This window comes from Lepisosteus oculatus, chromosome 3 (genome assembly GCF_040954835.1).
Source record: "Lepisosteus oculatus isolate fLepOcu1 chromosome 3, fLepOcu1.hap2, whole genome shotgun sequence".
In the NCBI taxonomy this organism is placed as follows: domain Eukaryota; kingdom Metazoa; phylum Chordata; class Actinopteri; order Semionotiformes; family Lepisosteidae; genus Lepisosteus; species Lepisosteus oculatus.
In genome coordinates, this window is record NC_090698.1 from 2,467,653 (window position 1) to 2,480,067 (window position 12,415).

Here is a 12,415-nt window from a genome sequence, read left to right on the forward strand (position 1 = left end):
GAAAGGAACTGTTAGCTGAGAGCCAGAAAGAGAGAGACAACACATTGAGTAACAGGGCCCAGCCTCTGAGCACTCTCACCCCAGTCTCACTCTCACTCTCCCCCCAGCCCCTCTCACTCTCTCACTGACCCCAGTCCCTCTCACTCTCTCACACTCACCCCAGCCCCTCTCACTCTCTCACACTCACCCCAGCCCCTCTCACTCTCTCATACTCACCCCAGCCCCTCTCACTCTCTCACTGACCCCAGTCCCTCCCAGTCTCTCACACTCACCCCAGTCCCTCTCACTCTCTCACACTCACCCCAGTCCCTCTCACTCTCTCACACTCACCCCAGTCCCTCTCACTCTCTCACTCACCCCAGCCCCTCTCACTCTCTCACTGACCCCAGTCCCTCTCACTCTCTCACACTCCCCCAGCCCCTATCACTCTCTCACACTCACCCCAGTCCCTCTCACTCTCTCACACTCCCCCCAGTCCCTCTCACTCTCTCACTCTCCCCCCAGCCCCTCACTCTCTCACACTCCCCCCAGCCCCCCTCACTCTCTCACTCTGTCACTCCCCCCTTCCCCTCACTCTCTCACTCTCACCCCAGTCCCCCTCACTCTCTCACTCTCACCCCAGCCCCCCTCACTCTCTCACTCTGTCACTCCCCCCAGCCCCTCACTCTCTCACTCTCACCCCAATTCCCCTCACTCTCTCACTCTCACCCCAGTTCCCCTCACTCTCTCACTCTCACCCCAGTTCCCCTCACGCTCTCACTCTGTCACTCTCCCCTCCTGCTCAGGAGCTACACATTAACACTGGGCTCTGCAGTGCTGCCACTGGCCTCCTCCTATAATAAGTCACCTGTCGTGCTCCCGGTCACTCATTGACGCAGCGCAGCTCTTATGCAGCTCCGGCAGGCCTGGGGCTCAGTGTCTGAGGGGCGCAGTGCTCAGAATGGACGGGGGACGTGGGGAGCAGGAGAGGGGCCACTGGGCCTCCAAGCTGGAGTTCCTCCTGGCCGTGGCCGGGGACGTGGTGGGGCTCGGGAATGTGTGGCGTTTCCCGTACCTGTGCTACAGGAACGGCGGAGGTGAGTCTGTGCCGTACAGGCAGGTGGCAGAGCTGGTGCCGTCTGCAGACAGGCTGTGGGTAACCCGTCTCCTGTTTCCTCGGGCTCGTGGGGGACAGGTGCCTTCCTGGTGCCCTATCTGGTGTTCGTGGTGACGTGCGGCGTCCCGCTGTTCCTGCTGGAGACAGCCATGGGGCAGTACACCAACGAGGGCAGCATCACCAGCTGGAGGAGGATGTGTCCCCTCTTTGAGGGTGAGGGGCTCGTTCTCCCTGTGTTTCCTGTTACTCTCAGTCCAAATACAGGGAGGTCTGGGTGCAACTGTATATATGCTCCCACTGGAAACAAATGTTATTTTACTAATGTTCCTGTTGGCTGGAAGCAAGGTCTGTATCAGATCTCTTCTCAATGCAGAACATGATTCTAGATGTCTGAAAGGACACTGCAGAAGGGGCACAAGTCACAGGGAACAGATCAGCCTGTAACAGTGAATGCACAGTTCAATATGTAAACCACTGACAGAGGAAAGTACAAGGTGAGCCATGAACTCAACTTCATCAAAGATGAGGAATGTTTCCACATAGTTCTGAAAGGTGGTAAAAGATTAAGCTGTGAAAACGAAATCTTTAATGAAAAACGAGAGTAACTTTAAATTTAATTTCTCTGTCGAATGCTTAAAAAAAGTTTTTGTTCATCTACCAACCCTGGCCAGATGAAAACTTATTGTAAAGGGTTAAATAAATATTTGATGAATAGACTAAGCTTTGAGATCCTCTTGAAGAAGAAATTTAATTTTAAATGCTAATACTTTCTTTTTGATGAGCCTCTTTGTGAAGAACTATTTGTGTTCAGTATAAGATTCTTATAAAAGGAGCGCTCATTTTCCCATTTCCATCCGCAGGGATTGGCTACGCAGGCCAGCTGATTCTGGTCTACAGCTGCATGAGTTACATCATCATCCTGGCCTGGGCTCTGTACTACCTCTACAACTGCTTCAGCAAGGAGCTGCCCTGGGCCAGCTGTGAAAACATCTGGAACACAGGTACAGAGACCTGCAGCACATCTGGACACTCTAGCCTGCTCACTACAACATGGAAAACAGCTGTCCTCAGGGTCCTGGGTCTCTGACCTTTTCCTGATCTTCTGTGCACATCTGTCACACACACACACACCTGCAGCGACTGAACTGCCTGACAGCTGAGCACACAGCTGCCCTATCCAGGGCAAGATTGTGGGTCATTTTACTTTTCAAAACTAAGATTTTCACTTTGCAGTGTAGATTTTTGCCCTGCTGGGATTTTCCCACACAGGTGTGTAAACTCAGCTGAAATGTGACTGAACTGAACTGTGCTGCCATTTAACAGGACTGGGAAAGGAAAGGCGATGAGGAAGGAATCACTGATTAGGGATCAGAACAGTTTTGTCCATCTGCGCGTGTCCGTTCCCTGCTGGATCTTTGCATGTTTTGGGGATCTGATCCTGGTGCTCTGTGCTGCTGTTTCTCCAGATGCCTGTGTGGATCTTGACAAGAGGAACCACAGCTCTAACTGGACCACTCTGCAGAACACCAGCTCCGCTGCCACAGAGTTCTGGGAGTGGGTTCGGAGTCCAAAAGAGACCCCGTTTCCTGTTTTGTTGTTAATTTAAAGTGAACGATTGCTGAGCCATTACTATCAATTTGATTTTCTGGACCGAATTCTAAGCTTAATGACTTCAGTCTTGTCCCCACCCATCTGACTGACAGTATTCAGCTATAGTTCAAGTTTGGGTAAAGACACAGTGTCCTCTAGTGGTCAGAGAAGACGCAGCTTTTAAGATTTTCAGTCTTCATGTTTTTCCCTCACTTGACCCTTCGGTCAGAAAGCTCTGCAGGTCTCGCAGTGCAGCTGACAGCAGCAGAGTTCAGTTCTCTGTGCAGTTAGACAGGATCCCTCCCTCTCCCTGCAGAAGACACGTCCTGAGCATCTCTCCAGGGCTGGAGCAGCTGGGCAGTGTGCGGTGGCCACTCCTCGTGTGTCTGGTCATCATGTGGGTCATCTGCTATTTCTGCATCTGGAAGGGGGTCCGGTCCACAGGGAAGGTGAGCACCTGTCATTCTGTGTGTGTGTGTGTGTATAAGTGAGTGTGAGCATTGATGCTTTCTAGTGCAGGCTGGTGGATTCCTAATAAAGTGGCCGGACGGTGCCTAAGCAGTAACGGCTCTGGCTCTGCTGTGCCCTTCACAGGCGGTGTATTTCACAGCCACCTTCCCCTACCTGATGCTGCTGGTGCTGCTGGTCCGAGGGGTCTCCCTGCCTGGTGCCATGGAGGGAATCATCTTCTATCTGTACCCTGATCCTGCCCGGCTGAGTGACCCACAGGTACCCCAGAGCTGGAGGGAGAGAGGGGTCTGTCCCACAGGTACCCCAGAGCTGGAGGGAGAGAGGGGTCCTTCCCACAGGTACCCCAGAGCTGGTGGGAGAGAGGGGTCTGTCCCACAGGTACCCCAGAGCTGGTGGGAGAGAGGGGTCTGTCCCACAGGTACCCCAGAGCTGGTGGGAGAGAGGGGTCTGTCCCACAGGTACCCAAGAGCTGGAGGGAGAGAGGGGTCCTTCCCACAGGTACCCCAGAGCTGGTGGGAGAGAGGGGTCCATCCCACAGGTACCCCAGAGCTGGTGGGAGAGAGGGGTCCGTCCCACAGGTACCCCAGAGCTGGTGGGAGAGAGGGGTCCGTCCCACAGGTACCCCAGAGCTGGAGGGAGAGAGGGGTCCGTCCCACAGGTACCCCAGAGCTGGTGGGAGAGAGGGGTCCGTCCCACAGGTACCCCAGAGCTGGAGGGAGAGAGGGGTCTGTCCCACAGGTACCCCAGAGCTGGAGGGAGAGAGGGGTCTGTCCCACAGGTACCCCAGAGCTGGAGGGAGAGAGGGGTTTGTCCCACAGGTACCCCAGAGCTGGAGGCAAAGGGGGAGAGAGGGTAGGAGTTTTTCTTAAAACTATATTCAAGCTTGTTTTCAGACACAGGAACAAATGCATGAATTCCATGGGATTTGCAAACAATAGCTGTTTTGGTCCAGACGTGGGTAAATGAGCAGGATTTTGTATTGTGCACCTCTGGCTCAGTTTGAGATCCCTCTGTTTTGGGGTGTCCCAGGTGTGGTTGGAGGCAGGATCCCAGATCATCTTCTCCTACAGTGTCTGTGTGGGAATCCTCATAGTGCTCGGCAGCTACAACCAGTACAACAACAACTGTTACAGGTCAGTGACTCTCTGTACCCATCATGTTCCCTGACTGTTACCTGGAGACTGCTTTATAACAGCTGCCTGAGAAATATCTGTTGCATTACAAGAAATCCCCACCAGCCACCCATGTGTTCTTGTGTTTCTAGCAAAATTAATCACAAACTGAAGTTCTGTAATAGATGGCATGGTGGTTACCATTGTTACCTCATAGCTCTGAGCCCCTTGGTTCAATTCCAGACCTGGGGTGCTGTCTGTGTGGAGTTTGTATGTTCTCTCTATGTTCCTGCGGGTTTCTTCCAGGTTCTCTGCTTTCACTTTCCTTCCTTCTGCTTTCCCTTGTGACATTATTGTGAAGCCTGCTCATTATATAATTTATTCCTTTATGCTTTTATAAAGAAACAAACTATCCTGAACAAGCCTGCTAGAAGAATGTATTTGCAGGCAGTCCCCACTGTCCAGGTACAGCAGCAGGATTGGAACTGGGAAGCTCCCGGTAACCAGGCCTTCACCCTCACTGCTGTGCCACATTGACTCCAGGCAGTGCATGGGACCTTCAGGTCTGACAGCCTCCTCCCCCTGTGCTCTGTTTCCAGGGACTGCTTTCAGCTGTGTGTGCTGAACAGCGGCACCAGCTTCGTGGCAGGTTTCGCCGTGTTCTCGGTCCTGGGCTTCATGGCTCACGAGCAGGGGGTGCCCATCGCCGAGGTGGCAGAGTCGGGTAAGGCAGAGCCACGCCCACCCCCACCCCTGGGCCTCCAGGGCCGCGATCAGACACGCCCCCCCTCACCAGCCTGACCATCAGCACAGGGACAGCGGGCAGAGGAAGTGGGGCGCTCGTGTTCCCAGCTGTCTTTGATCTAGATTGCAGAGCTCGACATGTGTGATTCGGGGGGAGGGGGGGTGATTTCACTGCCTGACCAGGGCATAAAGGGGTCTGTCTTGTCCTCTGCAGGCCCTGGCCTGGTCTTCATCGCCTACCCGCAGGCTGTGGCCATGATGCCCCTCCCTCATCTCTGGGCCTCCTGCTTCTTTATTATGATCATCCTCCTGGGGATGGACACACAGGTGGGTGAAGCCCTGTTCTCCTGAGAGGCCTCCTCTCTCTTTCTGCGTCCTGAGTTGCTCTCACTCCCCATCTAGCCTGCTGTTGGTGGACACATAGTCCTGGAAGACTTCAGGGCTCCCTGCCCCTCATTCTCTCCCCCATGCTCTCACTCAGCTGCATCTCTCTCTCTGCAGTTTTTGGCCATCGAAAGCATCATCACCTCCGTCTCGGACCTGTTCCCCTCCGTCCTGCGCAGACCTGGCCGCAGGGAGCTCGTCCTGCTGCTGTTCTGCATCGCCTGCTTCCTTGCCCAGCTGGTCATGGTGACAGAGGTGAGGCTGTGGAAGATCCACAGGCTGGTCTGACCCACCAGCTCGATTGAACAATGAGAAAGGTGACAAGATTGTTCAGCACAAACTGTGAACTGACAGATCTCTGTGAGTCTTGTAAAGGCACAGCGAAGGGCAGCAAACCATGGCACAAGCAAAGTAAAGTTGAGGCCTTGTATGACGGGAAGCACTGAGCTGAGCTCTTGGTACTACAGTGATGATGCCAGATTGCTGCTCTGAATTCAGCTCTGCACACTGAAGGTTTTGTTAAGCCACGATAAAGTACTTGGATCCAGGTAGTGAAAATCCTCAAGGGCTTTGACAAAGTCAGCCTGTTGGAGTTCCCCACACATAACAGTGAGCGGTATTTTTTATGATTGGCTGGACTTTCTTCTGTTTTTCCTTTCTGAATGTTCAGCCTGTAATTGCTCGTCTCCAAAAGGCTGCAGAAGTGTGGCTGTCACGATCGTAATCCCCCCTCTTAAGGGCGCTCCGGCTCTTTCACACTTTTGACGATTTCATGCTCCTGCCCCCAATCCTGCCCCTCCTTATTTGAGCCGGGTCCTCTCGCTACTCTGGGCTCTGCACTGGAAGACGCCCAGAGGCCCGCCGACCATCAGGTCGCCCTGCGTCCGAGGCTTCAGGGCACAGGCCTCCTATCGGCCTGATCCCACTGAGTCCGGACCTCAGGGCGCCTCGTCATCCCGTTTGTATTCCCCGTCCCTGATCTCGGCTGGATCACCCCGTTTGGACTTTTGGATTTCCTCCCTGGGCTCCTTGGACTTGTTCGCCCTGGCTACACCCCCCGGAGCACCAGCTCACTGTCGTCACGCCCCCCCGTCTGTCAACCCCTCCTGATCCTCGTCATCTCCTCCCTGTTGTCCTTCTCCATACCGTCCAGAACTAGGCGTCGTCACAGTGGCACACTGTCCAGTTTCTCTGTGCATCTTCCCTGTCGCTGTGCCAGTGTCCCTGGTGTTGAACTGTAAGCTGTGTGAATTGACTATCCAGGCCTGTGAACACCTCAGTCTGATCCCTGGAGACCCTTATCACCAGGCTAAACACACTGTTGGTTTTCCCCTGCCTTGCGTGTGACACACTGTAATAAATCAGGTGAGCCTGGAATATTTTGGACCTTTTAGCAGTAAGAAGTAATTCATTAAACTCTGCAGATTTTTTCATTTTATTATCTGCCAGGAAAGTCAAGAAGTCCATTAGAAAAGAACACCTTCTTAACTAAGAAAGGACATTGTGACCTGAAAACAGCCAGGAGGACTGAGTTGTTGTGCATCAGTGAAGCCCATTGTGAAACTTCCAGCACTTCAGCTTTCTAGCGTGATAGGTAGAGACTTGCATATCCAAGCCACAGCAGGTCATCAGGCATCAGAGCACATCCCGGTTTCCATGGTGATAAGAAGCCAGGATATCAGCTTCAACAATATAGAGCTATTGCTACCTGGTCACTTGTTCCATGCTCCCACAACTCATTGTGCACAACTGTACCTTCTTTACTCAGTTTTAAATGTACTTATACATGGTTTCCACTGGTGTTTCTCTGGGTGATGTTTGTCAGTGCCGTTGAGGATGTTGAATACTGGCAACAGGGCCCCTCGCAGTCTCAATTGTTCTCAACTAAAAAGCTCCAGTTCCTTAAGTGAGTCAGTCTGGGAGAGACACACAAACAGGCAAAGGCCAGCAAACCCTGAGTGTGTGACTGGCGAAAGGCAGTTGGCTCAGTCTGGCTCTAAACAGATAATGAAATCCATTCCAGGCTTTCCAACTCTCCCTCTCCCTCTCGGTAGGGCGGGATGTACCTGTTCCAGCTCTTTGATTACTACGCCTCTAACGGCACCTGCGTCCTGCTCCTGGCTGTCTTCCAGACCATCGGCCTGGGCTGGGTATTCGGTAAGACCTGCACCAGCACGGCCCAGCCAGCGGGGGGCAGAGGCGAGCTCGCACAGAATCCCCTGTGGCTGTGGGAGCTCAGGCCGGGCGGCTGTGTCTTGCTCACTGCACATCTGAAAGGACACAGGCAGGCAGAGTGCAGCTGGAAGTAAAACTGAAAACATGAGAGTTGCTTCATGCAGACAGAAGCAGATACTCACTCCTGAAAGTGTGTGCATGACGTGGACTTTCAGTGGATGTCCCAGTGGACATCTTCAGTCCATCCCTTCAGGTTCATGAATAGCTGGGGCTCATCATCGATCTGGCTCTGTCCTCCTGTAGGTGCTGACCGCTACAACGACATCATCGAGGACATGGTGGGCACTCGGCCCAACCCCTGGTTTAAGTACTGCTGGCTCTTCTTCACCCCGCTGTTGGCACTGGTGAGTCTCTTACAGCCCGAGGAAAAGAGCAGCTTGTCCCAACCGCAGCTCAGCTCCTTCCCCAGGCCCTGCGTCTGGGCACTTGACTGGGACAGCTCCCCCAGTCTCCAGCCACCAGACTCCACTCTGGTTCACAGCACATCACAGCCTTCTGTGGCCATGTGCAGGGAAGCTCAGAAAAGCCTGATAGACTAATGTAAAATACAGATGAAAGCTATGGAAAATTACCCTTTCTCCAGGTAAGATCTTACACTGGCCGGGCTGATTAATCACCATCATGTGGAATCCTGAGCCACAGCTGTAGCTCGTCCTGGATTTGAACCCGAGATGCCCACGCCCTGCACTGTGGGGGTATCTGGCTCTTTGTCCTTGGATCCGGCTGCCTGATTGACCCCTGTCTCCTGTCTGTGTCTTTCAGGGCACTTGTGTCATGTCCCTGGTAGATTTCCAGCCTCTGGTGTTCAACAGGACCTACGTGTACCCAGGCTGGGCCTATGTGCTGGGCTGGCTCCTGGCCGGCTCCTCCATCATCACCACCCCCCTGGTCATGCTCTTCAAATTGTCCCGGGCCAGAGGGAGCCTGAGCCAGGTAGGCCACTCTTCTGGTAGAGGCCCGGCCCTAATCCACTGAGGGGACTGTGGGCTGAGACACTCGTAGTGTCTGTTCCACTGTCACAGCACTGCGAGGCATTTATAAAAGACAAACCAACTACTTCTACAAATACACTCCTGCTGTGTTTCTCCTAAACAATGTAAAACCTTTACAGATAAGATGAGGCCTTGATTTTCCTTATAACACTGACCCATTAAAATCACACTAAGTTGTTATCTTTGAAGGATCACCGGTAGGTAATGAATGACCTGCTCCACGCACCCACAGCTCTTTGTGTAAAGATGTTCCTGTTCTCAGTCAGACCAGAAATGATCCTCGACTTGACCTCCTGCTCTTTCTTCCCCCCAGCGTCTCACATTTCTGTGCCGCCCTGACGATGACCTCCCCCTCATGAAGAAGCAGGGAGTAGAGGTCTGCCCTTTGAACTCTGAACCCCAGAGGTACCCTGATGCACCTGATCCCTCCACAGAGACAGAAATGAGGATGCTCAGGCGTCAGATATAGCTACTGCTAACTTACAGGACAAGTGACTGTAAAGGCCCAGCTTCTGTAGAACACAGCACTGGACCTGGACACTGGTCAGCAAACTACTCCAGCCTCAATAGAAAACAGAAGACTATGGAAATTATTGTGTTACAGACTGGACAAATTGCGTCTCCTGTTCTGATTGGTCATTGCTGTAATTCTAATGTCATCAATGGTCTATTAGTACAGTTGTACAATGTTTTAGATTCTACTGAGCACTCACTTAGCTTTAACGTACTTCTACCACAGTATATATCACACTTTCTCACATCCTTCTACAAACGTTTCAGCATGGTTTCAATGTGTTTTTCTACACTTCACTTTCTGTCAATGTACCACTGCACAAGTTTGTATTAAATACATATGTATTCATTTCTGTAATAATGACAGTAAAAAATATGGATATGTAACGATCCTTCCTAAGTAAAACCGGATGTGTTTGGTAATAAAAAAGTACATCAACACCCGAAGCACCAGAAAGAGAAATCCTACCAAACTGCTCTTTTCCACACCAGTCTGACTCCTCTTAGCTGGTCATCTAGTGGTTACGAGTAGTCAGTACAGGAAACAGGAAAGCCTGTTTGTGAATGACCATTCTCTGGAAAAAAACAGCGGAGTTTTAAAAATATTACATATTATATATATATAAAAACTGACAGAGTTCCCCCTCACTCTATTATCGGACTGAGTGTTATTGAAAGAGTGGGGACCAAAAGTACAAGAAAAAAATCAACAGTGGCCGAGAAGGAGAATTTTGGAAAGATAAACTATGACAGGTTATGTGACAGTCAAGTTCAGTCCTCATGCAGTCGTGAAATGTGAAGTGTATGAACTGTATTAATTGTGATCCACGGGATACAAATGGGAAGTATGTGGAAATGTGTTTAAAAATCGACATCTCCAAAGACTTCTTTACACAAAGGATGGTGGGAGAGTGGAACAAGCTACCCAGGCACATGTCTGAAGTTGGGAAACAAGGAGGTGGGATCAATCAAAGACTCATAAGCCAGGCTGGATGGGCTGACCTGCTCCTCTCATTGTCAGCAGTGTGGGTCTGATGGACGGTGCCCCACAGGGTCCGCCCTGCTACCACAGGCGGTCTGCTGGACACAACTCCACCTGGGCAGCGGGCTCCTCGCGAAACAGGAGACCTGCTGACAAAAGGCACAGGCTGCTCTCCCAGTTTGAAATGCAGCTCCTGTCCTGATCAGTCCCTGGCTGACAAGGCAGAGACAGTGCACACAAGATAATGTTCCTCTGCACACAGCGTGGATCTGTGTGCGTTGTGTGTGGGTGGGTTCCAAATGTTGCACAAGGGACCCTCTTCAGTCTCTAAGCAGTTGCCGAGAGTCCGCTCTGCTTGGAGCGGCTCAGTGTGTTTACTGTCTGTTCCTTCACCCTCGTGCGCCCGCTGTCCCCCCGCCCGAGCGTGCTGTGGTCTCACCGTGACGAGCCGCACAGGGCTGACCGATAAACAGGGAGGGTGACAGACAACCCCGTCTGGCTAACAGGCACGCCACGCTGGGGGGCGTCGGAATACTGAGCTCAAAACCCGTGTTCCTGCCGCTCAAGTGCGTCAGAGCCCAGTGTTTACTCACGCAGGTGCTCCAGTTTAATAACCGAGACACGTGCCAGGCAGAGGGCACTGCCCTCACCTGGCACAGGACAGCTGGCAGGATTCCAGGTGTCCCTGCGGAGTGGACCGAGGTTTGGCGCCGAGCCGCCGCAGCAGGCAACTCTGTGACTCAGGGCTTCCCACAGGGCAGATGGGTGCCAGCGGAGTGGCACAGGCCACCAGAGGCCCAGAGAACTGTGGCGCTGGCGAGTGAGACAGCTATGAGGCACGGGCTGTAAGGAAGCGCCACGTCAGAGGTCAGGCTACGCTTCAGCCTGGCCTAGACAGGACAGCTGGCCCAGGCCCAGCCCTGAGCTCCAGCCCTGAACCCTGAACCCCAGCCCACGCTCAAGCCTCAGGCCCATCACCAATCCCCAGCCCTGAACCCAGAAACTTTAGTGTAGTGTTAATAATAAACTGCATTTCTCTAGCACTTCTTATCCCACAGGACAGCAAAACAGGAGGGCATTTGCTTAAGGCGCTACCCCACCACGGGGGGACACTCTTTTCGGAACAGCTGTTCAGTCCAGTCTGTGGCAGGGCTTCAGGACAGTCACTGCGAGGTGTAACCAGTCAAGAATATTACTGTCCCACAGCCATTAGGAAGGACAGGAGGCTACCTGGCTCATCAAACTTGTTTGCCTGCTGGCTCGTCTGGGGATCTCTCCCTGCACTTTTGTGAAAGAGGTCAGTGGATCGGCTCGTTCCACACTCCCACCACCCTTTGTGTAGCTACGGTGCGGTGACTCTGTGCCTAAGGATCTGTGCCTGTGGCTGGAAGGTTGCCGGTTCGTATCCCGCGGCCGGCAGAGAATTCCTACTCCGTTGGGCCCCTGAGCAAGACCCTTAACCCCAACTGTTCCAGGGGCGCCGTATAAATGGCTGACCCTGCGCTCTGACCCCCAGCTTCTCTCCCTGCCTGTGTGTCTCATGGAGAGCAAGCTGGGGTCTGCGAAAAGACAGATTCCTAGATGCAAGAGATTGTATAGGGCCAATAAAGTGATCTTATACAGGCTCCCTGTTCTCTGTTTGAAATGCTCTTCCTTGCAGTTTCCACCTGTGTCCCCTGGTTCATGTTTCATTCACAGCTGGTCCTGAAGAAGAGCACCGGACCTCTTCAGAACTTTGGATACTTGTTGGGTCCTCTTACAGGGCTAAAAAGTGTACATTATTTTACTGCTGAGGGCTGGAGTTGGTGTACTTTGGCTGTGAAATAGAAATTGCTCTGTCCATGGTGTAAGAACAACTTGTTTCTCTAGAAGCCAGAACCTCTTCCTCCTTTCCTTTATTTGTTTTTTAATTTTTGCACATCAGGTGTTAGATTGAAGACTTAGCCTCTGGATTTATAGCATTATTTCATTTACAGAACAACCTGGTACTTTGTTCTTAGTAGTTCTGTTAACTTATTTCACTCCATCCTGCCTTGTATGCTGTGTAAATTCTGAGCCACCCATTGTTTTGAATGTAAATTTCCCAGCTATATAAATACTGTTTCTGATACTGATTGCTGTGTGTATAAATACATGCGAGAATTTCCCTTCTCTAGTTCAACAGTAAACACAAGAAAGACACATTGCTCACTTGCAAAGAGAACTATTGAATGACTGACCCCTCACCACCGAAGTCTGAATCAGACAGCGGCTGTTTAAAAACGCAATTCATAAGAAATGAATTTTGAAAGGATCT

General features: G+C 52.0%; 1 protein-coding gene across 1 annotated transcript; it reads left to right on the forward strand.

The window, feature by feature from the left end:
- The first annotated feature begins 763 nt into the window (after positions 1-763).
- LOC102697602 (sodium- and chloride-dependent GABA transporter 2-like) lies at positions 764-9,703 on the forward strand. Its single transcript, XM_069187791.1, has 14 exons — positions 764-1,076; positions 1,175-1,309; positions 1,957-2,097; positions 2,563-2,650; positions 3,003-3,135; positions 3,281-3,415; positions 4,187-4,290; positions 4,869-4,993; positions 5,228-5,340; positions 5,515-5,652; positions 7,452-7,554; positions 7,876-7,976; positions 8,395-8,565; positions 8,938-9,703. The coding sequence occupies exons 1-14, from the start codon at positions 941-943 to the stop codon at positions 9,091-9,093; spliced, it is 1,779 nt and encodes a 592-aa protein (XP_069043892.1). The 5' UTR covers positions 764-940; the 3' UTR covers positions 9,094-9,703.
- The last annotated feature ends 2,712 nt before the right edge of the window (positions 9,704-12,415 follow it).

Coding starts and splice junctions, on each gene's coding strand:
- LOC102697602 (XM_069187791.1), top strand. CDS start 941: ATGGACGGGGGACGTGGGGAGCAGGAGAGGGGCCACTGGGCCTCCAAG. Junction 1,077..1,174: donor GTGCTACAGGAACGGCGGAG/GTGAGTCTGTGC, acceptor CGTGGGGGACAG/GTGCCTTCCTGGTGCCCTAT. Junction 8,566..8,937: donor CCAGAGGGAGCCTGAGCCAG/GTAGGCCACTCT, acceptor TCTTCCCCCCAG/CGTCTCACATTTCTGTGCCG.